The 27,223-nt window shown below is 43.4% G+C and overlaps 1 protein-coding gene across 5 annotated transcripts; it reads right to left on the reverse strand.

The window, feature by feature from the left end:
* Positions 1-202: 202 nt before the first annotated feature.
* Positions 203-27,176, reverse strand: LOC115125975 (probable mitochondrial glutathione transporter SLC25A39). 5 transcript variants are annotated; one of them, XM_065010379.1, is made up of 13 exons: positions 25,945-26,101; positions 25,285-25,349; positions 21,254-21,359; positions 5,712-5,771; positions 5,077-5,127; positions 3,891-4,000; positions 3,646-3,713; positions 3,375-3,499; positions 3,006-3,179; positions 2,703-2,812; positions 1,822-1,903; positions 1,624-1,704; positions 203-1,508 (listed from the first exon to the last, which is right to left on the reverse strand). In XM_065010379.1, the coding sequence occupies exons 3-13, from the start codon at positions 21,348-21,350 to the stop codon at positions 1,390-1,392; spliced, it is 1,077 nt and encodes a 358-aa protein (XP_064866451.1). In that variant the 5' UTR covers positions 21,351-21,359; positions 25,285-25,349; positions 25,945-26,101; the 3' UTR covers positions 203-1,389. The 5 variants fall into 5 exon arrangements, with proteins under 5 accessions (XP_064866451.1, XP_064866453.1, XP_064866452.1 ...); XM_065010381.1 differs by lacking the exons at positions 25,285-25,349; positions 25,945-26,101 and adding an exon at positions 26,997-27,176; XM_065010380.1 differs by lacking the exons at positions 25,285-25,349; positions 25,945-26,101 and adding an exon at positions 26,115-26,405.
* Between the last annotated feature and the right edge of the window lie 47 nt (positions 27,177-27,223).

Here is a 27,223-nt window from a genome sequence, read left to right on the forward strand (position 1 = left end):
AAAGGTCTTATATCTTGAACAAATAAAAATAGTAATGACAAAACTTTTTTTCCCCACAATCTTCCTGAAGTTAGGTACGGAGCTCGGTAAAAAAGTGTCTGTTCAAGCCGCCACCTTGGCACCTCTCCCCGCTTGCTTCAAAACTAGAATTCTACTGTCACAGAAATGCATCAGGTAATAGATAAGGCAAAAGCTCTTGTGATTGGTGCAAAACCTTTTTAATTTTACAACTGTCCATCTCAACTTGTTCTCAACTAGCCTACCTGGTTAAATAAAGGTTAAATAAAAAATGTCTTTGAATCCAATTAGGCATTCTGTTATATGATCTATATCCCTCTGACTGAATAAAAACAACAGTAAAAACAGGCACAGCATATAAAACAGTCTATACATCCATGTAAAGGTACACAAGAAATAATAAACACACAAATTGAAGATCAAGGCAACAACTCAGTTCAGTCTAGTAGCCTAGTTAGAACTCCAGATCTTTCTTAAATGCTAAAAAACCTATATTGACTCAGCCCAGTTCTGAAATGGATCAACAGAAAACCTGCACACATTCAATCATGTAAAAAAAATAAAAAAGTATGTCAACCCCTTTTAGATAGCATAGTCAATTTGTCAGCTGTTTTGTCTGAAGTATTTAATTGAATAACAACAGTACCAAATTAACTCATAAAACCCAGTTCTCATCCTAGGGGAATGAGCCATGGTAACCCACCTACATAAGTATTGTATTTATTCCCATCACAAAAATGGACATTGAATAGTAAGCTACCATTGGTCAGATGACAAATCAATATGAGAGAATGCTACATTAAGAATATCCACTGATCCCAGCTCAGCCATGCATTTGGTCTGGGCTAGTAGTTGAAGGGAAGGTCTTGATTGAATGGATTACTTTGCATGCAGTTTCTTTTAGGGTTGTTGTTAGAAGTGTTCTCCCAGGTATGAACAGCAGGGGGCTGTACTAGCAAAGATAAACACTTTTAGTGTGCAATGAAAGCATGCTAAAGTGTGAATTAGCCTTAGGTCACAGGGCCGTTCCCCCACAGTTCTGAATTTAACTAATGGACACATTCATGGATACACGTATGACAGTGTTCACAGTTGTAGGAGTAGCCTCCCTGTGGGCCAATAGAAAGGGCTAGAAAACAGACAAAAAAAAGCCCATTCCTCATGTCTTTGCCTTTGTCTGAATTGAGAGACAGACTCCTCCAGGGTGATTTGAAGCTCAGGTTTCTAGGTGCAACGTCTTAACCAGGAGCAGTCTTGCACAGCGTGCATGTGAGCGTGCATGTGAGCGTTGCATTGGCAGCTGCGAACAGTCTCTTCCCATTCTGCCACAGAAGAAGGTAGCCAACCCTGCTTCTCCACACACACAGCCCCTCAGCAGGCCTGTTGCTCCCGGTCAAGGTTCATCTTCTGGAAGAAGATCTTCCCAAACTCATAGGTGCTGATCATGACAGCACAGGCTGGGGCAACTTTGATCACCCTGGGTAGGAAACCTGAGGGGGATAAAGAGACACAATTTACCTGATTTAGTCCTCCATTCAGACTGCTTACTATACCAGCGCTTCAGGCATTGCAAATATATACTTATTATATATCCTTTGGACTTACCTGCAAAGAGCCCCCTGTATCCCGATTCAGCCCAAATTCCCCTCATGATATGCCATGTGGATGTGAGATTCTTCACAGGGACTAGGAGGAAGGGGAGAAAGACAGATTTAGTGGGCAATCCTACATTCTATCAGAGGATAAAATATGATTTCAGACGTGAATGGCCATATGGGTACATAAGACCCTGTAATTACACACCTCCCAGTGTCTCCATCTCTCCCAGTTGGATCTGTCTTCGTGTCTTCACCACGTCAAAAGGTAGGGTCACGATGGCAGCCACCTGGGACAGAAGACAATAGACACACTCTCTATAAGTAATACTCAGTGAAATCAACATAACTTACCTCCTGATCTATTGATCAGCAGTACGTTATGTAACTAGACAGGTGAAACACTAAAAACAGACTTTAACCAGGGGGTCCACCTGTTATCAATTATCAACAGTTTAATGGTTGTCACATTTTTTATTTAACCTTTATTTAACCAGAAATAGGGGAGGTAAAAGCAAAAAAGGCCATGGTGGCAAAGTAAATACAATATAGCAAGTAAAACACTGGAATGGTAGATTTGCAGTGGTGACAACAATGACACAGCAATTCTCTATTTTCTTCTGGTGTCAACTCAACCCTTATAACTCATGAGAGGACTATAGAACTGCCATGATTTGTCAGGGAACTTCCTGTTTTACTACAGATCTAGGCTAAGTAAGTGTGTCCACTTCTCTCACATATGAGAGAATCTCTCTAAACAAACATAGGCCTGTTTTCAGCAGGGAGAGGCATTTGGTTTTATTTATCATGGTCTCTTTCTGTCATAAATACAAATAACATCTGTGTTACAACTGGCTTTCCTTTCCTGGTGAGAGAAAGCACACTGAACTCTTATCCATATTTGTCAATGATCTACCTATAATAAAACACACCTCTGTCTCACAGTAAACTGAAAAGTAAAAAAGGAGTTTGACTATATACACCTTGCAATGTACAAACCATCCATAATCTTCTTCATGAAATCTAATAGATGACATCTGCTTTACATACATTGTAAATTCCCAGTAGAGGTATTAATGAGATACTCACAGCTCCAGAGATGGCCCCTGCTGTGAAGCTGATGGAGAAGGTGGCCTGAGACACATTGTACTGATCACACAGCTGGGCCTTCACCAGCTCATAGTTGAACCAGTACAGGGCTGCACACACAGAAAAACAGTCAGGTTGAAAAGTCACTGAGAAACATTATCACACCGAAGATAGTATTTATTATTCACCCACACAGGCGGTCTTCATTATGTAACCCCCAACTACTATCAACCAGTCCAACTAAGCCCTAGCAGTGACACATAAATGGTTAGTGACATTACGTCCATGGAGGTGAAGTCTCACCTGAGAAGGGGACGTCTCGTAGGACGGTGGGTCCCCAACCCCTCCACAGGGACAGCCAGCCATCCTGGGCAACACTAGAGCGGATACACACCCTCAGCTCGCTGTAGGTCAGCTTCCGGGACTGCATCTTGGTACGCACCAGCTCTAATGGGCTGATCACACTCACTGCTCCCACTGGAGAACACACAGACACGGGGGAGTCAACGGAAGAGGGGCAGCAACAAACACATTACAGAAGGGAACAATGTAATAATGCCATTATTATATATCTACATTCTTAGTGTGGTGTGCGACAACTGAACTGTATCATAATCAAGACTTAATCAAATTCAAGACATTGTGAACCCCCATCCCATGTAGTCCACTTACGTCTAGCGAGACCCCCAGCCACCAGGGGGATGTAGTTGCCTTGGAACCCCATGCCGTAGCGCAGTAAGTCTCTGAGCTGGTCATAGCAGGTGAAGTAGATGACCGTGGCAGGCACCGCCATCACCCTGTACACAAACAGCAAGAAACTGTCAATCTCAAAGCTCTGCAAGTTATAGTTCTGAGTTTTCTCTTTTATACAATCAAGGACTGATCGCTCTTGTTACCGTTCTTTATTACAAATACATGTACTTGAAATACTCCAGTGACTCACAGTGTGGGAGGCAGCCCGCTCCACAGAGACCTGACCCCCTCGTTGCGCGTGATCTTCACAAAAGCATCCTGAGAAAAACAAACACCACACCGTGTTTGTCCTTGGGAACCGTGGAGTTCAAAAAAATACAAACATTTGGGACTTCAAAAGACAGGTCGTTCCCCATCCAGTGTTTTAACGATGTCAAACCAGGTGATGTTGTGCTGTGTTGGTGGGAGTGAATAAGAGGGTTCTGAGTCTCTTACCAGGGTGCCACTGAAGTGGGTTGGTGTTTTGTACCAGCTGGTGCAGCTGGCCCCATACTGACACACATAGATGTGATCCATCAGGCCATTACAATACAGGAAGCACTTCCCTGAGAGACAAAACACAAGAACAGGGTCACCAAAACAACCATACTAGTTAATATGTTACTGTATGAGACATGATGCTCTACTCATATCTATACTATAGATAGGTAAATGTGAACCTACTGGGAGTAATGCCGAACGTTGGCGGCTCTGTAGGGCACGCATTCATGTTTGATACATCTATAGCTTCTAGTTCTATGTCAAATGAATGGATATTCAATAGTTCTAGAAAATAATGACATTGGTACAAAAATAAATAATTCAACAGTTTGTTTTTCAGTCGATAGGTGTCCATGACAGAGGTTAGATAAGCTATTAATAAGAGGTTATGGCAATGACCGGCCAGACAGACACTGGGGACGATAACACCAAGGCTGCTCTAGCCAAGGCCTGCTCTGGACTACTAGTGTTTGCCTTATTTTAGGTATTGGCAAATGGTCAATCCAAGGCAAAGTATTTGAGGAGAAATCTATAAACAAACAAATGAGCTCCTCTAGTAATAGAAAATGACATAGTAAAATGAGTGTTATACAGTATAACCTATGAACTACTTGTTTGTTTCTTTGAGATTCATAAACACAGGTACCGCAAGGCACAATTTGATACCTGGTAGCTATGAATCATGTTGAATTCTTTCAAGTACCAGAAAACACTAATTGTTACCACATCATTTCGTTGTGAAGTTCAATATGCTAATTCTAACTAGCTGGTTACACTATCTGGGCTAATTTTCCTTAGTTTTCTTTATAAAATGTTCAGAGTGAGTTATGGTGTAGCTGAATGGAGAGATAGAGAGAGAGCGCCATGGCTGTAGCCCATATAATCATTCAGCTGAGAGTATGAGGATGCACTGAGGAAGAGTATGACGTTACATATATAGACATAGAGGATACATATAATTGCCAAACATTTCAAAATCAATTTGCTCAGACTATGGCTAAAGCGCATTTGTTTTGTTTTCCCAGGAAACCCAGTTTGTTAGTAGGTCATATTGGCAGAGCAGTGCCAGATAGGCACATGTAGTCAGTCAGACTGGGCAAAGTCTGGGCATGCAGCGAGCGGCGCCGGCGGGTTTACTCACATTTGGAGGGGCGGATTACACCACTCCATGAAGCAGAGTCAGCAGCTAAAGCTATGAAACAAAGCAAAGAGAGAGAGATAGAAACACAGATGGAGAGAATGAAAGAGCACAAGACACACAAAATAAGCATTTGAGCAGAGAAAAGCTAAAGCATGTCTCACATTCCACTAAATGCAGGTCAACATTGCCGACATAAGGCCTTCTAAACCCCCTTTACTTCAACCCCTCTTCTATTATTTAGGTTTAGGGAGCAGATGGGCAAGAGGCTGAAAGTAGTCTCTCACAGGGAAAGTGATGACGGTGCAGTTGAGTTTTTTTTACATTTAATTTATATATATTTTTATTTAACTAGGCAAGTCAGTTAAGAACAAATTCTTATTTACAATGACGGCCTAGGAACAGTGCCTTGTTCAGGGGCAGAACAATAGATTTGTACCACGTCAGCTCGGGGATTTGATCTAGCAACCTTTCGGTTACTGGCCCAATGCGCTAACCACTAGGCTACCTGCCTCCCCAGTTTTCAGGGGTGGGGAGTGGGGACATAAACATCTAATACTTAGACTATCCCCACAATGGTAAGAGGCAATAAGCAGACTCATCGTATAAGCAGTGAATGTTATCTGTTAGTGTTCTACCTTGATAGAATGGTGTTTGCTGGGCCTGCAGCCTTATCTTCACCACGTCCAGTGGTGTGACTGTGAAAGAGAGACAGATTCAATTATACTGATCTATTTACACCCATCATGGGTCTCGTCAATGAGGAACATGTGCATACATGAGGGGGGTGTTCCTACACACAAGGATTGGACACTTGTTCCACCGGCTTTGGAGTCTGGTCAGACTAGCCAGACCTCAACCTGTACAACCAGACTGGAGTGGAGCTCAGATGGACACAGACGGACACACAAAGTGAACCAGTGACAGCCTCTGATGCAGTTGTGGCAGACTCCTGTGTTGTCGTGGAGGCTTCGGTCACCCATGAACATGGAACATTTCATCCTAGTTCTACAGTTGCCATGGCACCTAGTGGCAGGCTAGGCAGAGAGCTCATGAAAATTCTGTACATATTTAATAACATTTAATTGTTTTTATACAAATACTTTTTTTACAAACATTTTATTTTTCAACAGCTGAAAGAGTGCAGATCATGAATCGTAATCCTGCCCATAACCCGATGAAAATCAGCGTGGTCAACAAGCTAGCTAATTCTGTAGAGACAGTATCTAATAAAGCTTTGTTACAATTGATTTCAGTACGGTATATCGATTCACTCTCCTTAAATATTTGTCATCTGATTTATTTGTTTCAGTCTCTGAATTGTTTAATCTCACTTTTCGCCACCAGCTCCTGATATCAGGGCATAAAATCTATAATATGTCTCCTGAATTTGCCTGGTGCACATGCGCACTAGGTCCGAGCTCATTTTCCCTGGCTAAACTAGCTGGCTACTGAACTATGCTAGTTTTTGTCCTCATTGCCAAACTTCAGAAATACTGTACCCTCAACTTCAAAACTCCTTTGCTACAATAGTTATAATTTGCTGGAAAGAAACGTACAGTTTTTTAAAGTTCTTTTTTTAACAGTCATGACTGGTTTGTGAAATCTGTCGTAAGACGGTGGAGAAGGATTTCATTGCTACTTAAAACGGATCAAACATCAGTTTTCAGATTCACCGGCGTCATTGGCATAGGGTTAGCTGGACGTTTCTGATTGGTCTTGGAACTGTGACATTGGCATAGGGTTAGCTGGATGTTTCTGATTGGTCTTGGAACTGTGACATTGGCATAGGGTTAGCTAGACGTTTCTGATTGGTCTTGGAACTGTGACATTGGCATAGGGTTAGCTGGACGTTTCTGATTGGTCTTGGAACTGTGACATTGGCATAGGGTTAGCTAGACATTTCTGATTGGTCTTGGAACTGTAACATTGGCATAGGGTTAGCTGGACGTTTCTGATTGGTCTTGGAACTGTGACATTGGCATAGGGTTAGCTGGACGTTTCTGATTGGTCTTGGAACTGTGACATTGGCATAGGGTTAGCTAGACGTTTCTGATTGGTCTTGGAACTGTGACATTGGCATAGGGTTAGCTAGACGTTTCTGATTGGTCTTGAAACTGTGACATTGGCATAGGGTTAGCTGGACGTTTCTGATTGGTCTTGGAACTGTAACATTGGCATAGGGTTAGCTGGACGTTTCTGATTGGTCTTGGAACTGTGACATTGGCATAGGGTTAGCTGGACGTTTCTGATTGGTCTTGAAACTGTGACATTGGCATAGGGTTAGCTGGACGTTTCTGATTGGTCTTGGAACTGTAACATTGGCATAGGGTTAGCTAGACGTTTCTGATTGGTCTTGGAACTGTGACATTGGCATAGGGTTAGCTAGACGTTTCTGATTGGTCTTGAAACTGACATTGGCATAGGGTTAGCTGGACGTTTCTGATTGGTCTTGGAACTGTAACATTGGCATAGGGTTAGCTGGACGTTTCTGATTGGTCTTGGAACTGTGACATTGGCATAGGGTTAGCTGGACGTTTCTGATTGGTCTTGGAACGGTGACATTGGCATAGGGTTAGCTGGACGTTTCTGATTGGTCTTGGAACTGTGACATTGGCATAGGGTTAGCTAGACGTTTCTGATTGGTCTTGAAACTGTGACATTGGCATAGGGTTAGCTGGACGTTTCTGATTGGTCTTGGAACTGTAACATTGGCATAGGGTTAGCTGGACGTTTCTGATTGGTCTTGGAACTGTGACATTGGCATAGGGTTAGCTGGACGTTTCTGATTGGTCTTGGAACTGTGACATTGGCATAGGGTTAGCTAGACGTTTCTGATTGGTCTTGAAACTGTGACATTGGCATAGGGTTAGCTGGACGTTTCTGATTGGTCTTGGAACTGTAACATTGGCATAGGGTTAGCTGGACGTTTCTGATTGGTCTTGAAACTGTGACATTGGCATAGGGTTAGCTGGACGTTTCTGATTGGTCTTGGAACTGTAACATTGGCATAGGGTTAGCTAGACGTTTCTGATTGGTCTTGGAACTGTGACATTGGCATAGGGTTAGCTAGACGTTTCTGATTGGTCTTGAAACTGACATTGGCATAGGGTTAGCTGGACGTTTCTGATTGGTCTTGGAACTGTAACATTGGCATAGGGTTAGCTGGACGTTTCTGATTGGTCTTGGAACTGTGACATTGGCATAGGGTTAGCTGGACGTTTCTGATTGGTCTTGGAACGGTGACATTGGCATAGGGTTAGCTGGACGTTTCTGATTGGTCTTGGAACTGTGACATTGGCATAGGGTTAGCTAGACGTTTCTGATTGGTCTTGAAACTGTGACATTGGCATAGGGTTAGCTGGACGTTTCTGATTGGTCATGAAACTGTGACATTGGCATAGGGTTAGCTGGACGTTTCTGATTGGTCTTGGAACTGTGACATTGGCATAGGGTTAGCTGGACGTTTCTGATTGGTCTTGGAACTGTGACATTGGCATAGGGTTAGCTAGACGTTTCTGATTGGTCTTGGAACTGTGACATTGGCATAGGGTTAGCTGGACGTTTGTGATTGGTCTTGGAACTGTAACATTGGCATAGGGTTAGCTGGACGTTTCTGATTGGTCTTGGAACTGTGACATTGGCATAGGGTTAGCTGGACGTTTCTGATTGGTCTTGGAACTGTGACATTGGCATAGGGTTAGCTAGACGTTTCTGATTGGTCTTGGAACTGTGACATTGGCATAGGGTTAGCTGGACGTTTCTGATTGGTCTTGGAACTGTGACATTGGCATAGGGTTAGCTGGACGTTTCTGATTGGTCTTGGAACTGTGACCTTGGCATAGGGTTAGCTGGACGTTTCTGATTGGTCTTGGAACTGTGACATTGGCATAGGGTTAGCTGGACGTTTCTGATTGGTCTTGGAACTGTGACATTGGCATAGGGTTAGCTGGACGTTTCTGATTGGTCTTGGAACTGTGACATTGGCATAGGGTTAGCTAGACGTTTCTGATTGGTCTTGGAACTGTGACATTGGCATAGGGTTAGCTGGACATTTCTGATTGGTCTTGGAACTGTGACATTGGCATAGGGTTAGCTGGACGTTTCTGATTGGTCTTGGAACTGTGACATTGGCATAGGGTTAGCTGGACGTTTCTGATTGGTCTTGGAACTGTGACATTGGCATAGGGTTAGCTGGACGTTTCTGATTGGTCTTGGAACTGTGACATTGGCATAGGGTTAGCTGGACATTTCTGATTGGTCTTGGAACTGTGACATTGGCATAGGGTTAGCTAGACGTTTCTGATTGGTCTTGAAACTGTGACATTGGCATAGGGTTAGCTGGACGTTTCTGATTGGTCTTGGAACTGTGACATTGGCATAGGGTTAGCTGGACGTTTCTGATTGGTCTTGGAACTGTGATATTGGCATAGGGTTAGCTAGACGTTTCTGATTGGTCTTGAAACTGTGACATTGGCATAGGGTTAGCTGGACGTTTCTGATTGGTCTTGGAACTGTAACATTGGCATAGGGTTAGCTGGACGTTTCTGATTGGTCTTGGAACTGTGACATTGGCATAGGGTTAGCTAGACGTTTCTGATTGGTCTTGAAACTGTGACATTGGCATAGGGTTAGCTGGACGTTTGTGATTGGTCTTGGAACTGTAACATTGGCATAGGGTTAGCTGGACGTTTCTGATTGGTCTTGGAACTGTGACATTGGCATAGGGTTAGCTGGACGTTTCTGATTGGTCTTGGAACGGTGACATTGGCATAGGGTTAGCTGGACGTTTCTGATTGGTCTTGGAACTGTGACATTGGCATAGGGTTAGCTAGACGTTTCTGATTGGTCTTGAAACTGTGACATTGGCATAGGGTTAGCTGGACGTTTGTGATTGGTCTTGGAACTGTAACATTGGCATAGGGTTAGCTGGACGTTTCTGATTGGTCTTGGAACTGTGACATTGGCATAGGGTTAGCTGGACGTTTCTGATTGGTCTTGGAACGGTGACATTGGCATAGGGTTAGCTGGACGTTTCTGATTGGTCTTGGAACTGTGACATTGGCATAGGGTTAGCTAGACGTTTCTGATTGGTCTTGAAACTGTGACATTGGCATAGGGTTAGCTGGACGTTTCTGATTGGTCTTGGAACTGTGACATTGGCATAGGGTTAGCTGGACGTTTCTGATTGGTCTTGGAACTGTAACATTGGCATAGGGTTAGCTGGACGTTTCTGATTGGTCTTGGAACTGTGACATTGGCATAGGGTTAGCTGGACGTTTCTGATTGGTCTTGGAACTGTGACATTGGCATAGGGTTAGCTGGACGTTTCTGATTGGTCTTGGAACTGTGACATTGGCATAGGGTTAGCTGGACGTTTCTGATTGGTCTTGGAACTGTGACATTGGCATAGGGTTAGCTGGACGTTTCTGATTGGTCTTGGAACTGTGACATTGGCATAGGGTTAGCTGGACGTTTCTGATTGGTCTTGGAACTGTGACATTGGCATAGGGTTAGCTAGACGTTTCTGATTGGTCTTGGAACTGTGACATTGGCATAGGGTTAGCTGGACATTTCTGATTGGTCTTGGAACTGTGACATTGGCATAGGGTTAGCTGGACGTTTCTGATTGGTCTTGGAACTGTGACATTGGCATAGGGTTAGCTGGACGTTTCTGATTGGTCTTGGAACTGTGACATTGTCATAGGGTTAGCTAGACGTTTCTGATTGGTCTTGAAACTGTGACATTGGCATAGGGTTAGCTGGACGTTTCTGATTGGTCTTGGAACTGTGACATTGGCATAGGGTTAGCTGGACGTTTCTGATTGGTCTTGGAACTGTGACCTTGGCATAGGGTTAGCTGGACGTTTCTGATTGGTCTTGGAACTGTGACATTGGCATAGGGTTAGCTGGACGTTTCTGATTGGTCTTGGAACTGTGACATTGGCATAGGGTTAGCTGGACGTTTCTGATTGGTCTTGGAACTGTGACATTGGCATAGGGTTAGCTGGACGTTTCTGATTGGTCTTGGAACTGTGACATTGTCATAGGGTTAGCTAGACGTTTCTGATTGGTCTTGAAACTGTGACATTGGCATAGGGTTAGCTGGACGTTTCTGATTGGTCTTGGAACTGTGACATTGGCATAGGGTTAGCTGGACGTTTCTGATTGGTCTTGGAACTGTGACATTGGCATAGGGTTAGCTAGACGTTTCTGATTGGTCTTGAAACTGTGATATTGGCATAGGGTTAGCTGGACGTTTCTGATTGGTCTTGGAACTGTAACATTGGCATAGGGTTAGCTGGACGTTTCTGATTGGTCTTGGAACTGTGACATTGGCATAGGGTTAGCTAGACGTTTCTGATTGGTCTTGGAACTGTGACATTGGCATAGGGTTAGCTGGACATTTCTGATTGGTCTTGGAACTGTGACATTGGCATAGGGTTAGCTGGACGTTTCTGATTGGTCTTGGAACTGTGACATTGGCATAGGGTTAGCTGGACGTTTCTGATTGGTCTTGGAACTGTGACATTGGCATAGGGTTAGCTGGACGTTTCTGATTGGTCTTGGAACTGTGACATTGGCATAGGGTTAGCTAGACGTTTCTGATTGGTCTTGAAACTGTAACATTGGCATAGGGTTAGCTGGACGTTTCTGATTGGTCTTGGAACTGTGACATTGGCATAGGGTTAGCTGGACGTTTCTGATTGGTCTTGGAACTGTGACATTGGCATAGGGTTAGCTGGACGTTTCTGATTGGTCTTGGAACTGTGACATTGGCATAGGGTTAGCTGGGCGTTTCTGATTGGTCTTGGAACTGTGACATTGGCATAGGGTTAGCTAGACGTTTCTGATTGGTCTTGGAACTGTGACATTGGCATAGGGTTAGCTGGACATTTCTGATTGGTCTTGGAACTGTGACATTGGCATAGGGTTAGCTGGACGTTTCTGATTGGTCTTGGAACTGTGACATTGGCATAGGGTTAGCTGGACGTTTCTGATTGGTCTTGGAACTGTGACATTGGCATAGGGTTAGCTGGACGTTTCTGATTGGTCTTGGAACTGTGACATTGGCATAGGGTTAGCTAGACGTTTCTGATTGGTCTTGAAACTGTGACATTGGCATAGGGTTAGCTGGACGTTTCTGATTGGTCTTGGAACTGTGACATTGGCATAGGGTTAGCTGGACGTTTCTGATTGGTCTTGGAACTGTGACATTGGCATAGGGTTAGCTAGACGTTTCTGATTGGTCTTGAAACTGTGACATTGGCATAGGGTTAGCTGGACGTTTCTGATTGGTCTTGGAACTGTAACATTGGCATAGGGTTAGCTGGACGTTTCTGATTGGTCTTGGAACTGTGACATTGGCATAGGGTTAGCTAGACGTTTCTGATTGGTCTTGAAACTGTGACATTGGCATAGGGTTAGCTGGACGTTTGTGATTGGTCTTGGAACTGTAACATTGGCATAGGGTTAGCTGGACGTTTCTGATTGGTCTTGGAACTGTGACATTGGCATAGGGTTAGCTGGACGTTTCTGATTGGTCTTGGAACTGTGACATTGGCATAGGGTTAGCTAGACGTTTCTGATTGGTCTTGGAACTGTGACATTGGCATAGGGTTAGCTGGACATTTCTGATTGGTCTTGGAACTGTGACATTGGCATAGGGTTAGCTGGACGTTTCTGATTGGTCTTGGAACTGTGACATTGGCATAGGGTTAGCTGGACGTTTCTGATTGGTCTTGGAACTGTGACATTGGCATAGGGTTAGCTGGACGTTTCTGATTGGTCTTGGAACTGTGACATTGGCATAGGGTTAGCTAGACGTTTCTGATTGGTCTTGAAACTGTGACATTGGCATAGGGTTAGCTGGACGTTTCTGATTGGTCTTGGAACTGTGACATTGGCATAGGGTTAGCTAGACGTTTCTGATTGGTCTTGGAACTGTGACATTGGCATAGGGTTAGCTGGACGTTTCTGATTGGTCTTGGAACTGTGACATTGGCATAGGGTTAGCTGGACGTTTCTGATTGGTCTTGGAACTGTGACCTTGGCATAGGGTTAGCTGGACGTTTCTGATTGGTCTTGGAACTGTGACATTGGCATAGGGTTAGCTGGACGTTTCTGATTGGTCTTGGAACTGTGACATTGGCATAGGGTTAGCTGGACGTTTCTGATTGGTCTTGGAACTGTGACATTGGCATAGGGTTAGCTAGGCGTTTCTGATTGGTCTTGGAACTGTGACATTGGCATAGGGTTAGCTGGACATTTCTGATTGGTCTTGGAACTGTGACATTGGCATAGGGTTAGCTGGACGTTTCTGATTGGTCTTGGAACTGTGACATTGGCATAGGGTTAGCTGGACGTTTCTGATTGGTCTTGGAACTGTGACATTGGCATAGGGTTAGCTGGACGTTTCTGATTGGTCTTGGAACTGTGACATTGGCATAGGGTTAGCTGGACGTTTCTGATTGGTCTTGGAACTGTGACATTGGCATAGGGTTAGCTAGGCGTTTCTGATTGGTCTTGAAACTGTGACATTGGCATAGGGTTAGCTGGACGTTTCTGATTGGTCTTGGAACTGTGACATTGGCATAGGGTTAGCTGGACGTTTCTGATTGGTCTTGGAACTGTGACATTGGCATAGGGTTAGCTAGACGTTTCTGATTGGTCTTGGAACTGTGACATTGGCATAGGGTTAGCTAGACGTTTCTGATTGGTCTTGAAACTGTGACATTGGCATAGGGTTAGCTGGACGTTTCTGATTGGTCTTGGAACTGTAACATTGGCATAGGGTTAGCTGGACGTTTCTGATTGGTCTTGGAACTGTGACATTGGCATAGGGTTAGCTGGACGTTTCTGATTGGTCTTGGAACTGTGACATTGGCATAGGGTTAGCTGGACGTTTCTGATTGGTCTTGGAACTGTGACATTGGCATAGGGTTAGCTAGACGTTTCTGATTGGTCTTGAAACTGTGACATTGGCATAGGGTTAGCTGGACGTTTCTGATTGGTCTTGGAACTGTGACATTGGCATAGGGTTAGCTGGACGTTTCTGATTGGTCTTGGAACTGTGACATTGGCATAGGGTTAGCTAGACGTTTCTGATTGGTCTTGAAACTGTGACATTGGCATAGGGTTAGCTGGACGTTTCTGATTGGTCTTGGAACTGTAACATTGGCATAGGGTTAGCTGGACGTTTCTGATTGGTCTTGGAACTGTGACATTGGCATAGGGTTAGCTAGACGTTTCTGATTGGTCTTGAAACTGTGACATTGGCATAGGGTTAGCTGGACGTTTGTGATTGGTCTTGGAACTGTAACATTGGCATAGGGTTAGCTGGACGTTTCTGATTGGTCTTGGAACTGTGACATTGGCATAGGGTTTGCTGGACGTTTCTGATTGGTCTTGGAACTGTGACATTGGCATAGGGTTAGCTGGACGTTTCTGATTGGTCTTGGAACTGTGACATTGGCATAGGGTTAGCTGGACGTTTCTGATTGGTCTTGGAACTGTGACCTTGGCATAGGGTTAGCTGGACGTTTCTGATTGGTCTTGGAACTGTGACATTGGCATAGGGTTAGCTGGACGTTTCTGATTGGTCTTGGAACTGTGACATTGGCATAGGGTTAGCTGGACGTTTCTGATTGGTCTTGGAACTGTGACATTGGCATAGGGTTAGCTAGACGTTTCTGATTGGTCTTGGAACTGTGACATTGGCATAGGGTTAGATGGACATTTCTGATTGGTCTTGGAACTGTGACATTGGCATAGGGTTAGCTGGACGTTTCTGATTGGTCTTGGAACTGTGACATTGGCATAGGGTTAGCTGGACGTTTCTGATTGGTCTTGGAACTGTGACATTGGCATAGGGTTAGCTGGGCGTTTCTGATTGGTCTTGGAACTGTGACATTGGCATAGGGTTAGCTAGGCGTTTCTGATTGGTCTTGAAACTGTGACATTGGCATAGGGTTAGCTGGACGTTTCTGATTGGTCTTGGAACTGTGACATTGGCATAGGGTTAGCTGGACGTTTCTGATTGGTCTTGGAACTGTGACATTGGCATAGGGTTAGCTAGGCGTTTCTGATTGGTCTTGAAACTGTGACATTGGCATAGGGTTAGCTGGACGTTTCTGATTGGTCTTGGAACTGTGACATTGGCATAGGGTTAGCTGGACGTTTCTGATTGGTCTTGGAACTGTGACATTGGCATAGGGTTAGCTAGGCGTTTCTGATTGGTCTTGAAACTGTGACATTGGCATAGGGTTAGCTGGGCGTTTCTGATTGGTCTTGGAACTGTAACATTGGCATAGGGTTAGCTGGACGTTTCTGATTGGTCTTGGAACTGTGACATTGGCATAGGGTTAGCTAGACGTTTCTGATTGGTCTTGAAACTGTGACATTGGCATAGGGTTAGCTGGACGTTTGTGATTGGTCTTGGAACTGTAACATTGGCATAGGGTTAGCTGGACGTTTCTGATTGGTCTTGGAACTGTGACATTGGCATAGGGTTAGCTGGACGTTTCTGATTGGTCTTGGAACTGTGACATTGGCATAGGGTTAGCTAGACGTTTCTGATTGGTCTTGGAACTGTGACATTGGCATAGGGTTAGCTGGACGTTTCTGATTGGTCTTGGAACTGTGACATTGGCATAGGGTTAGCTGGACGTTTCTGATTGGTCTTGGAACTGTGACCTTGGCATAGGGTTAGCTGGACGTTTCTGATTGGTCTTGGAACTGTGACATTGGCATAGGGTTAGCTGGACGTTTCTGATTGGTCTTGGAACTGTGACATTGGCATAGGGTTAGCTGGGCGTTTCTGATTGGTCTTGGAACTGTGACATTGGCATAGGGTTAGCTGGACGTTTCTGATTGGTCTTGGAACTGTGACATTGGCATAGGGTTAGCTGGACGTTTCTGATTGGTCTTGGAACTGTGACATTGGCATAGGGTTAGCTGGGCGTTTCTGATTGGTCTTGGAACTGTGACATTGGCATAGGGTTAGCTAGGCGTTTCTGATTGGTCTTGGAACTGTGACATTGGCATAGGGTTAGCTGGACGCGTTTCTGATTGGTCTTGGAACTGTGACATTGGCATAGGGTTAGCTGGGCGTTTCTGATTGGTCTTGGAACTGTGACATTGGCATAGGGTTAGCTGGACGTTTCTGATTGTTCTTGGAACTGTGACCTTGGCATAGGGTTAGCTGGACGTTTCTGATTGGTCTTGGAACTGTGACATTGGCATAGGGTTAGCTGGACGTTTCTGATTGGTCTTGGAACTGTGACATTGGCATAGGGTTAGCTGGACGTTTCTGATTGGTCTTGGAACTGTGACATTGGCATAGGGTTAGCTGGACGTTTCTGATTGGTCTTGGAACTGTGACATTGGCATAGGGTTAGCTAGACGTTTCTGATTGGTCTTGAAACTGTGACATTGCCATAGGGTTAGCTGGACGTTTCTGATTGGTCTTGGAACTGTAACATTGGCATAGGGTTAGCTGGACGTTTCTGATTGGTCTTGGAACTGTGACATTGGCATAGGGTTAGCTGGACGTTTCTGATTGGTCTTGGAACTGTAACATTGGCATAGGGTTAGCTGGACGTTTCTGATTGGTCTTGGAACTGTGACATTGGCATAGGGTTAGCTAGACGTTTCTGATTGGTCTTGAAACTGTGACATTGGCATAGGGTTAGCTGGACGTTTGTGATTGGTCTTGGAACTGTAACATTGGCATAGGGTTAGCTGGACGTTTCTGATTGGTCTTGGAACTGTGACATTGGCATAGGGTTAGCTGGACGTTTCTGATTGGTCTTGGAACTGTGACATTGGCATAGGGTTAGCTAGGCGTTTCTGATTGGTCTTGGAACTGTGACATTGGCATAGGGTTAGCTGGACGTTTCTGATTGGTCTTGGAACTGTGACATTGGCATAGGGTTAGCTGGGCGTTTCTGATTGGTCTTGGAACTGTGACCTTGGCATAGGGTTAGCTGGGCGTTTCTGATTGGTCTTGGAACTGTGACATTGGCATAGGGTTAGCTGGACGTTTCTGATTGGTCTTGGAACTGTGACATTGGCATAGGGTTAGCTGGACGTTTCTGATTGGTCTTGGAACTGTGACATTGGCATAGGGTTAGCTGGACGTTTCTGATTGGTCTTGGAACTGTGACATTGGCATAGGGTTAGCTAGACGTTTCTGATTGGTCTTGAAACTGTGACATTGGCATAGGGTTAGCTGGACGTTTCTGATTGGTCTTGAAACTGTGACATTGGCATAGGGTTAGCTGGACGTTTCTGATTGGTCTTGGAACTGTAACATTGGCATAGGGTTAGCTGGACGTTTCTGATTGGTCTTGGAACTGTGACATTGGCATAGGGTTAGCTAGACGTTTCTGATTGGTCTTGGAACTGTGACATTGGCATAGGGTTAGCTGGACATTTCTGATTGGTCTTGGAACTGTGACATTGGCATAGGGTTAGCTGAACGTTTCTGATTGGTCTTGGAACTGTGACATTGGCATAGGGTTAGCTGGATGTTTCTGATTGGTCTTGGAACTGTGACATTGGCATAGGGTTAGCTAGACGTTTCTGATTGGTCTTGAAACTGTGACATTGGCATAGGGTTAGCTGGACGTTTCTGATTGGTCTTGGAACTGTAACATTGGCATAGGGTTAGCTGGACGTTTCTGATTGGTCTTGGAACTGTGACATTGGCATAGGGTTAGCTGGACGTTTCTGATTGGTCTTGGAACTGTGACATTGGCATAGGGTTAGCTAGACGTATCTGATTGGTCTTGAAACTGTGACATTGGCATAGGGTTAGCTGGACGTTTCTGATTGGTCTTGGAACTGTAACATTGGCATAGGGTTAGCTGGACGTTTCTGATTGGTCTTGGAACTGTGACATTGGCATAGGGTTAGCTGGACGTTTCTGATTGGTCTTGGAACTGTGACATTGGCATAGGGTTAGCTAGACGTTTCTGATTGGTCTTGGAACTGTAACATTGGCATAGGGTTAGCTGGACGTTTCTGATTGGTCTTGGAACTGTGACATTGGCATAGGGTTAGCTGGACATTTCTGATTGGTCTTGGAACTGTGACATTGGCATAGGGTTAATTATAACCCTCTATTTCTAGATCTCCTTATTGTTATCATTACTATTATTATGATCATCATTATAATAATAATAAGTAATGACATAATTAGTAGGCTTAGAATAGCAGCCTTGTATAACCACCAGCTGTAGGCCTAAGACCACATCCTGTGTACGGTAACTTTCTTAGGCCTATAATTCAATAGTTATATAGGCTACTGCATCAATCAATCATTAATTTGTTCGTGCCATCACACAGCATACGAGACATTCATGAAGGCCAGCATCCTGGAGTCACCTCATCACTGTTGACATTGAGACTGGTGTTTTACAGGCACTATTTAATGAAGCGGCCAGTTGAGGACTTGTGAGGCTTCTGTTCCTCAAACTAGACACTCTAGTGTACTTGTCCTCTTGCTCAGTTGTGCACCGGGGCCTCCTACTCCTCTTTCTAGTCTGGTTAGAGAGCGTTTGTTCTGTTCTGTGAACGGAGTGGAACACAGCATTGTATGAGATCTTCAGTTTCTTGGCAATTTCTCACATGAAATAGCCTTCATTTCTCAGAACAAGAATAGACTGATGAGTTTCAGAAGAAAGGTCAAGGTTTCTGGACATTTTGGGCCTGTAATCGAACCCACAAATGCTGATGCTCCAGATACTAAACTAGTCTAAAGGCCAGTTTTATTGCTTCTTTAAAAAAAAGGGGGGGTTTCTAATGATCAATAAGCCTTTTACAATGATAAACTTGGATTAGCTAACAACGTGCCATTAGAACACAGGAGTGATGGTTGCTGATAATGGGCCTCTGTACACCTATGTAGATATTTCATAAAACAAATCTGCCATTTCCAGCTACAATAGTCAATAAAAACATTAATGTCTACACTGTATTTCTGATCAAATTGATGTTCTTTTAAAATGGACAAAATTAAATGATTTTCTTTCAAAAACAAGAACATTTCTAAGTGACCCCAAACTTTTGAACGGTAGTGTGTGTGTATACAAACTCAAAATAAAATAAATGTCCTCTCACTGTCAACTGCGTTTATTTTCAGCAAACCTAACATGTGTAAATATTTGTATAAACACGAATCAACAACGGAGACACAAATTGAATAAGTTCCACAGACATGTGACTAACATAAATTAGTTAGGGGTGGGGGTGGGGGTGGGCTCAAAATCAAAAGTAACAGTCAGTATCTGGTTTTGCCACAAACTGCATTAAGTACTGCAGTGCATCTCCTCCCCTCCTCATGGACTGCACCAGATTTGCCGGTTCTTTCTGTGAGATGCTACCCCACTCTTCCAAGGCACCTGCAAGTTCCGGACATTTCGGGGGGGGGGGGCCTAGCCCTCACCCTCCGATCCAACAGGTCCCAGACGTGCTCAATGGGATTGAGATCTGTGCTCTTCGCTGACCATAGCAGAACACTGACATTCCTGTCTTGCAGGAAATCACACACAGAACGAGCAGTATGGCTGGTGGCATTGTCATGCTGGAGGGTCATGACAGGAGGAGCCTGCAGGAAGGGTACCACATGAGGGAGGAGGATGTCTTCCCTGTAACGCACAGCGTTGAGATCGCCTGCAATGACAACAAGCTCAGTCCGATAATGCTGTGGCACACCGCCCCAGACCATGACGGATCCTCCAACTCAATCCCGTTCAAGAGTACAGGCCTCAGTGTAACGCTCATTCCTTCGACAATAAACACAAATCCGACCATCACTCCGGGTGAGACAAAACCGGCACTCCTCAGTGAAGAGCACTTTTTGCCAGTCCTGTCTGGTCCAGCGACGATCGGTTTGTGCCCATAGGCGACGTTGTTGACGGTGAGGTCTGGTGAGGACCTGCCTTACAACAGGCCTACAAGCCCTCAGTCCAGCCAGTCTGACCACTGATGGAGGGATTGTGCGTTCCTGGTGTAACTAGGACAGTTGCTGTTGCCATCCTTTACCTGTCCCACAGGTGTGATGTTCGGATGTACCGATCCTGTGCAGGCGTTGTTAAACGTGATTTGCCACTGCGAGGACAATCAGCTATCCATCCTGTCTCCCTGTAGAGCTGTCTTAGGCGTCTCACAGTACAGACATTGCAATTTATTGCCCTGGCCACATCTGCAGTCCTCATGCCTCCTTGCAGCATGCCTAAGGCACGTTCACGCAGATGAGCAGGGACCCTGGGCATCTTTCTTTTTGTGTTTTTCAGAGTCAGTAGAAAGGCCTCTTTAGTGTCCTAAAGTTTTCATAACTGTGACCTTAATTGCCTACTGTCTGTAAGCTGTTAGTATCTTAACGACCGTTCCACAGGTGCATGTTCATTAATTGTTTATGGTTAATTTAACAAGCATGGGAAATAGAGTTTAAACCTTTTAGAATGAAGATCTGTGAAGTTTGGGATTTTTTACAAATTATCTTTGAAAGACAGGGTCCTGAAAAAGGGACGTTTCTTTTTGTTTGTTGCTGAGATACACATTTAAACTCAGTTTTTCACAATTCCTGACATTTAATCCTAGTAAAATTCCCTGTCTTAGGTCAGTTAGGATCACCACTTTATTTTTTAAAAATGTTTGATAATTATATAGACCTGATCATCTGTTGAAGAAATTGACCAACACTGACTAGTTCAAGTATACCCAGTTTGTCATTTATTGATTTTAACAGATCGGTTTTGTCCTTTACCAGTCCCGGTGGTGAAAATATTAAATTGTCTGTGTCTGTAGAAGAGTCAAGTTTTCATTTTGAAGTAGGTTCCCCTGTCTTACTCTCTGCCATGTTTGGGTGTTGCTTGTTATCATCATATTTGTTGATACATTTCTCTAGTCTTAAGATTTGTTCTGTGTTGTTATCCAGATTGAAGGTTATTACCCACCAGATTGTGTAGTGCTAATATTTAATCTAACTCACCGATTTTGAATATTACCTTTTTATCTTGAGGTGGTCTACATAGCTGTGTTCAGTCCACCATCTTGGTGTTTATAATCTGTGCTTTTACTGGTTCCCCTAAATTTCCCCAGGTAGGTTTATTTATTTATTGGCAGAGAGAGGACATGTTTGTTGTTGTGCCCCTCTATTGGACATTGATCTTACCGAACACTGATGTGAGCAGCGCCCCAGTGCCAGAGGCCAGCATCTGCTGCACTGGAGTGATCCCAGCTGAGGGGGTAACAACAGGCCGCTCCCCCATCCTGACCACCTGAGACAGACAGGGAGACAGAAAACATCAACTTTAACCACACTACTCAAATGTCATTGTCATAGTGTTACTTTAGTTCTCTTCTAATGAGAGGCTAGTTAGTGCTTGACAGATTCCATTATATGTGAAATAAACAAGGCTGTTGGGGAGTGCCTCTGCTTTGAGATAGGTTATACTCTGTCAAACTGTGCCTGATTACTGAGACAAAATACAGAATGTCCTCAGGGCAAGACGGCCAGCCTGGTCACTTCCTGGACAACAGCATGACTATTGTAAAGCTAGAGCTTAGCCTAACTCTAGGCTCATGCATATTATCCAAACGTGTGTTGTAGGGGTTCTTGAATAGCCAACAGCCACTACTAGTCCAAATGACAAACAGCTTGTTATTCAGGAGTCTATTTCTAAGTGATAGTGACTAGACGTACAGTAGCCTCGTTCATGTGGGATAGGAGGGGTTATAATAGAGCGCTTGACACACTAAGATAAGGTATCTGTTGTGTGCACGTCTCCCCTCTCCTAGCTACTACACCCAGTTTTCAAACCCCACACACTCCCACAACACCTCACTAATACAATAGCACGTCTGGTAACATAAAGACTACTATCCACAGAAGATTGACTAAGCCCACATTCAATACAGACAGCGGGGGGAATTAGAACCTGACAAATTGAAAATGGGTGATAACAAATGGCAAATTGAAATGGGTGATAAATGTGTTTACTAATATAAATGAATAATTGGCAGATTATGAATGAGTGTAGAAAGCAACAAGATAGAACATCTACCTGCCTCATTACAGTACCACTAACATAGCTCTGTAAAGGGCTAATCGTTTCTAGAGTAGATGTATAAACATTTCTAGCCCAGTTCTTGATCAGAGGGAGCCATCTCAGCATATGATCAAATGTGTTGCTGAATGTGTTTGTGCACTGCAGAGGACCTGAGCACTCATAAAGCCATGCCGAATGTCTAGTACTGCAGGCTTGCTGGCAGACGATCACGTTCCAATTTCTCTGACTATCACCTCCCCCTGCTGCAGCTGACTGTGGCAGGATTACCCTAAAACAAATCCCACCATATCCCGACCCTCAGCAAAATTATGAACACAGGCCAGAAACTGGTTCCTACATTTACAACATTGTCTAGGCTAATTTCACAGAATTAAGACAGCATTGGTTACAGTAAGTTGTTAAGAGTAAAAATTATAACAACTACTTCCTCTATGACTCATGCATCTGATTATTATGTATAATATTTCTAATCCATGTGCTTTATCAATCTTGCCCTGTGTTGTGTGATAAATGGCAGGGCCATTCCTACAATGGTGCCTTTTCTGTCCCCAGGAAATATAACTTCTTATTTAGTGTAAAAGGTGGATTCCAAAAGGCTTTAAACCTTAAACTCAAACATATGTATCTTGAAAGGGAATTGTATGCATTTAGAACACTTTTCAGTGGATGTAGGCATGTGTTACCCATCAACTTCCACCAGAAATATGCCATAAAATAAAGAAATAAAATATTTTCATTATTTCATAGTCCTAGTTAAATTCTCTCATCAAAAATGTTTTCTTCATGATTATTGTATTTATTATTCTATTTAAGTAGCACAGCGTTCTAAGGCACTGCATCTGGGGCGGCAGGTAGCCTAGTGGTTAGAGCATTGGACTGAATCTGCCTCTGACCAAGGCAGTTCTTAACTGACTTGTTTAGTTAAATAAACAAAATAAATAGTTTGTTGTACTTCTCCATTTAAGAAAACAACACCTTCTTGCAATGACACCACTCAGGAAGTGTAGTTTATTTGGTGGGAAAACAATGGTGCAAAGCTTAATAAATATAAACAGCTTTATATATGTTTTGTCTGTATGTCCCACACCTATCGGTTAGGCAAAATGTAGAAAAATCACCAAATGTAAAAAAATAAATAAATAAAAAATGTTTGATAGATTAATTAAAATCCTGTTAAAGTGTTCACCATTATGCTAGTTCAGGTATACCCAAACTGGAGTAGGAGCAATGATATCAAATAAAAATGTGATTCACATGAAAAAAAATATATATATATATTTTAACTTTATTTTTTCACATTTTCCACAAGGACTATACATTTGGGTGATGTTTTTTCTCACCTGAGTAGCCTCGTTTCACTGCACAAAATTAAACTAAACCATCTAGTGTTCATCAACATAACAATAAAATGTCAAATACAGCCTAGTCAAATAATTAACATCCAATCACATTAACTGTTACTCTCTCACAGGAATTCCATCAACGGTCCATATGTAGCCAAAACGTAGCTGCTGCTCATGTTGGTATCTGTATTTATGGTGCAAAAGCCATGACAAGGAGACATAGTGGAGTGGTAACGCGCATGCAAGCAATTGCTTCAGATGCCACTTGGGTACACTGTAGCATCCACCGAGAGGCTCTTGCTGCCAAGGGAATTTTTTATTTTACCTTTATTTAACTAGACAAGTCAGTTAAGAACAAATTCTTATTTTCAATGACGGCCTAGGAACAGTGGGTTAACTGCCTTGTTCAGGGGCAGAACGACAGATTTTTACCTTGTCAGCTTGGGGATTCGATCTTGCAACCTTTCGGTTACTAGTCCAATGCACTAGGCTACCAAGCTGTCAGGAATGCCTGAAAGACATTTTGGACACTACAGTGAAAATGGTTAACTTTGTTAAAGCAAGGCCCCTGAACTCTCATGTATTTTCTGCAATATGCAATGATATGGGCCACGTAACGCTTTTACAACATACAGAAGTGCGCTGGTTATCAAGGGGCAAAGCATTGACCTTTTTTTTTTTTTTTAAATTGAGAGATAAGTTTAACGTTCTTTACTGACCATCATTTTCCCTTATCTGACCGCTTGCATGATGACGAGTTTCTCACACGACTGGCCTATCTGGGTGATGTTTTTTTCTCGCCTGAATGATCTGAATCTAGGATTACAGGGACTCTCTGCAACTATATTCAATGTGCGGGACAAAATTTAAGCTATGATTGAGAAGTTGGAGCTCCTCTCTGTCTGCATTAACAAGTACAACACACAGGTCTTTCCATCATTGTATGATTTGTTGTGTGCAAATTAACTCAAACTTACAGACAATGTCAAATGTGATATAGCGAAGCAATTATGCAGGTACTTTCCCAAAACAGATGACACAAACAACTGGATTCGTTATCCCTTTCATGCCCTGCCTCCAGTCCACTTACCAATATCTGAACAAGAGAGACTAATCGAAATTGAAGATTTCTGGATTGGGCTGTGCTCAGAGTATCCTGCCTTGGCAAATCACGCTGTTAAGACACTTTGCAACCACGTACCTATGTGAGAGTGGATTCTTGGCCCTCACCAGCATGAAAACTTACACCAGCATGAAAACTAAATACAGGCACAGACTCTGCGTGGAAAATGATTTAATACTGAACTCTCTCCAATACAACCCAACATTGCAGAGTTATGTGCATCCTTTCAAGCACAACTTTCTCATTAACCTGTGACGAGTTAGTCACAATTTTCGATTAACAAATAAGGTTTTATATGTAAGATGGTTAAATAAAGAGATAAATGATATTATTATTTGTGCCCTGGTCCTGTAAGAGCTCTTTGTCACTTCCCACAAGCCAGGTTGTGACAAAAACTCAACACTAATTCTTATGTTTAATAAATGTATCGTATAGTGTGTGTGTGTGGCAGGCTTACAATGATGGCAAAAAACAACATTGTAGAGTGCACTGACACTGGTGCTAGAGGGGGTACAGCTGGAGGTTGAATGTTTGAAGGGGTACGGGACTATAAAAAGTTTGGGAACCACTGTGCTAGTTCAATCTCTCACTCACAGAGAAATGGCTAATTTAGTCTTTACATTTCCACCCTGTTAGGATTATGCACATAACAGATTGGAAAACGCACCTCAAAAAATGTAAGTGCTTGAGTTTGATCAACATGTTTTTCTGAAAGTCAAACATGTCCTTTTTCTGAAAAAAAAGAAGAGATACTTTATTTCCCCAAAAGTTATTAGGTCCAAAAGGCACCACTCAGTATGAATGACCACAGCTAGTTATATTCTGGTGCAGGACAACAAAATGTAGCTAGCTAAGTAACTGTACTATTGCACTGTACTGCATATCATGCTTGCACTACACCCACATCTAATTACAAATATACTTTGTGACATCTCCACCCAGTCAGCAAATCTGACCTTGTAGCCTTGTTGGCGTGGTGATGTAATGATGGACTAACACGGACATGTTGTCGTGCTCAAAAAAACACACATTTTAAAACATGTTGTCGTGCTCCTTTCTCAATTATAAAACGCTCACAAAACATTTGTTGTGGAACCTACCTAGGTAGCTAACTAACGTTAACTAGACATGAGCGATCATGCATGTACAGTAGAGTAGCTAATCTAATGGCAAAACAGGAACACATGCCAGCCCTCCCCAATTCACATGCCAGCCCTCCCCAAACGCTTGATAGCTAAGGCTAGCTAGCTGGCTAACAGACACTAGCTAGCTAACTAACTAAATATCGCAAAACAGAAGATAAAACATGCCAAAGCTTGATACTAACCTCCAGTTTATAGCGTAGCTATAAAGGGTATCTATCTGCGTTGTGAATTTGATGGGATTTCATGGCATGTTGCCTGTTTCCCTAAGTGTTGAATGGACATGCTGTCCACAACCGTGAGCTGCTGTTAGCTAACTTGACAAAGCTATCGAGCTAGGAACAAGTAAACCAACCCGATTCGTCTGCGGTGACAAGACACGCCTTCCATTAGTCTGACCACGGTTCTTGCTTGGTTATTCTTCTTCTTCCCTTGCAAAAGGAAATTGAACTATATTTTAAGACAATTAAATACTCTGCCAACAAAAAAACGGTTAGAATTATAAATGTGCGTCCTCCCCTCCCCGACTTGCCTCTGTACTTGAAATAAATGCCTGCCTTTCGTATCTCTAGTCCACTGTTCCTGCCATCTCTGCACCATCACTGTCCATATCAGGCGTGTTGCCTCTGCCTTGCTCATTGAAACTACAACATCCCCACTACCAAGTGCTTGCTTAGCCAGTACATCAACTGCCTCGTTCCCCTCCACCCCCACATGGGCTGGGACCCAAGTAAATCTTATCTGTATACCCATCTGTCTAATCTTGCAATGGGTTTTTAGACCCTCATTAAACATGGCCTTGTCTGCTACGTGACCTAAAGGACTGGAGACTCATCAACACTGCACATGAATCAGAGCAAATAACTACTCTGTCTGGCTTGACTTCCTCCACGCACTGCAAGGCCAACAGTATGGCTATCAACTCTGCTTTATATACAGCCAGATAATCTGTAATATGTTTCTTGACTGCCACCCCACATTCCTGCACCGCAAAGGCTGACCCAGTACGTCCTGAACCATCTGTGTAAACGGCCATATAATCCTGATACACAGTATCCAGACATCTCTTAAACAAATCAGATGGATCAACACCCTCCTATCTTTCTGTAGTCTCTCCAGCACTTCTAGATCAACTACTGAAGGCCGGAGTAGCCATTGTGGATTTACAGGAATAGCTACCGTCAGACTGAACTCCCTTCATTTACAGTCCCATCTCCTTCGCCTGGCTATTACCCACCTAAAGCTTGTGTTCTGTCTTCGCTCATGTTCCCAGCATGCCTGTAAAGTCCCTTTGCAGGATGCGACACCCCATGTCCCTGTAGGTTGACCCAATAATTCATTGCCAACTGATGTCTCCTAATCTACACCTGTAGCACAGCCACTGGTGAGGTCCTAAACGCCACACTACATTATCTGAGTCCTTGCCCTTGCTTGTTTATCCTCCTTCCTATCTGTTATTATTCG

Source organism: Oncorhynchus nerka, linkage group LG26, assembly GCF_034236695.1.
Source record: "Oncorhynchus nerka isolate Pitt River linkage group LG26, Oner_Uvic_2.0, whole genome shotgun sequence".
Lineage (NCBI taxonomy): Eukaryota > Metazoa > Chordata > Actinopteri > Salmoniformes > Salmonidae > Oncorhynchus > Oncorhynchus nerka.

Bases quoted from the DNA above. Each gene is read 5' to 3' on its own strand.
- LOC115125975 (XM_065010381.1), bottom strand. From the start codon at position 21,350: ATGGGGGAGCGGCCTGTTGTTACCCCCTCAGCTGGGATCACTCCAGTG. The intron at 5,772-21,253 runs GTAAGATCAATG...TCTCTTTCACAG, and splicing joins GCTGCTCACATCAGTGTTCG to TCACACCACTGGACGTGGTG. The intron at 3,500-3,645 runs GTGAGTCACTGG...GTTTGTGTACAG, and splicing joins AGCGGGCTGCCTCCCACACT to GGTGATGGCGGTGCCTGCCA.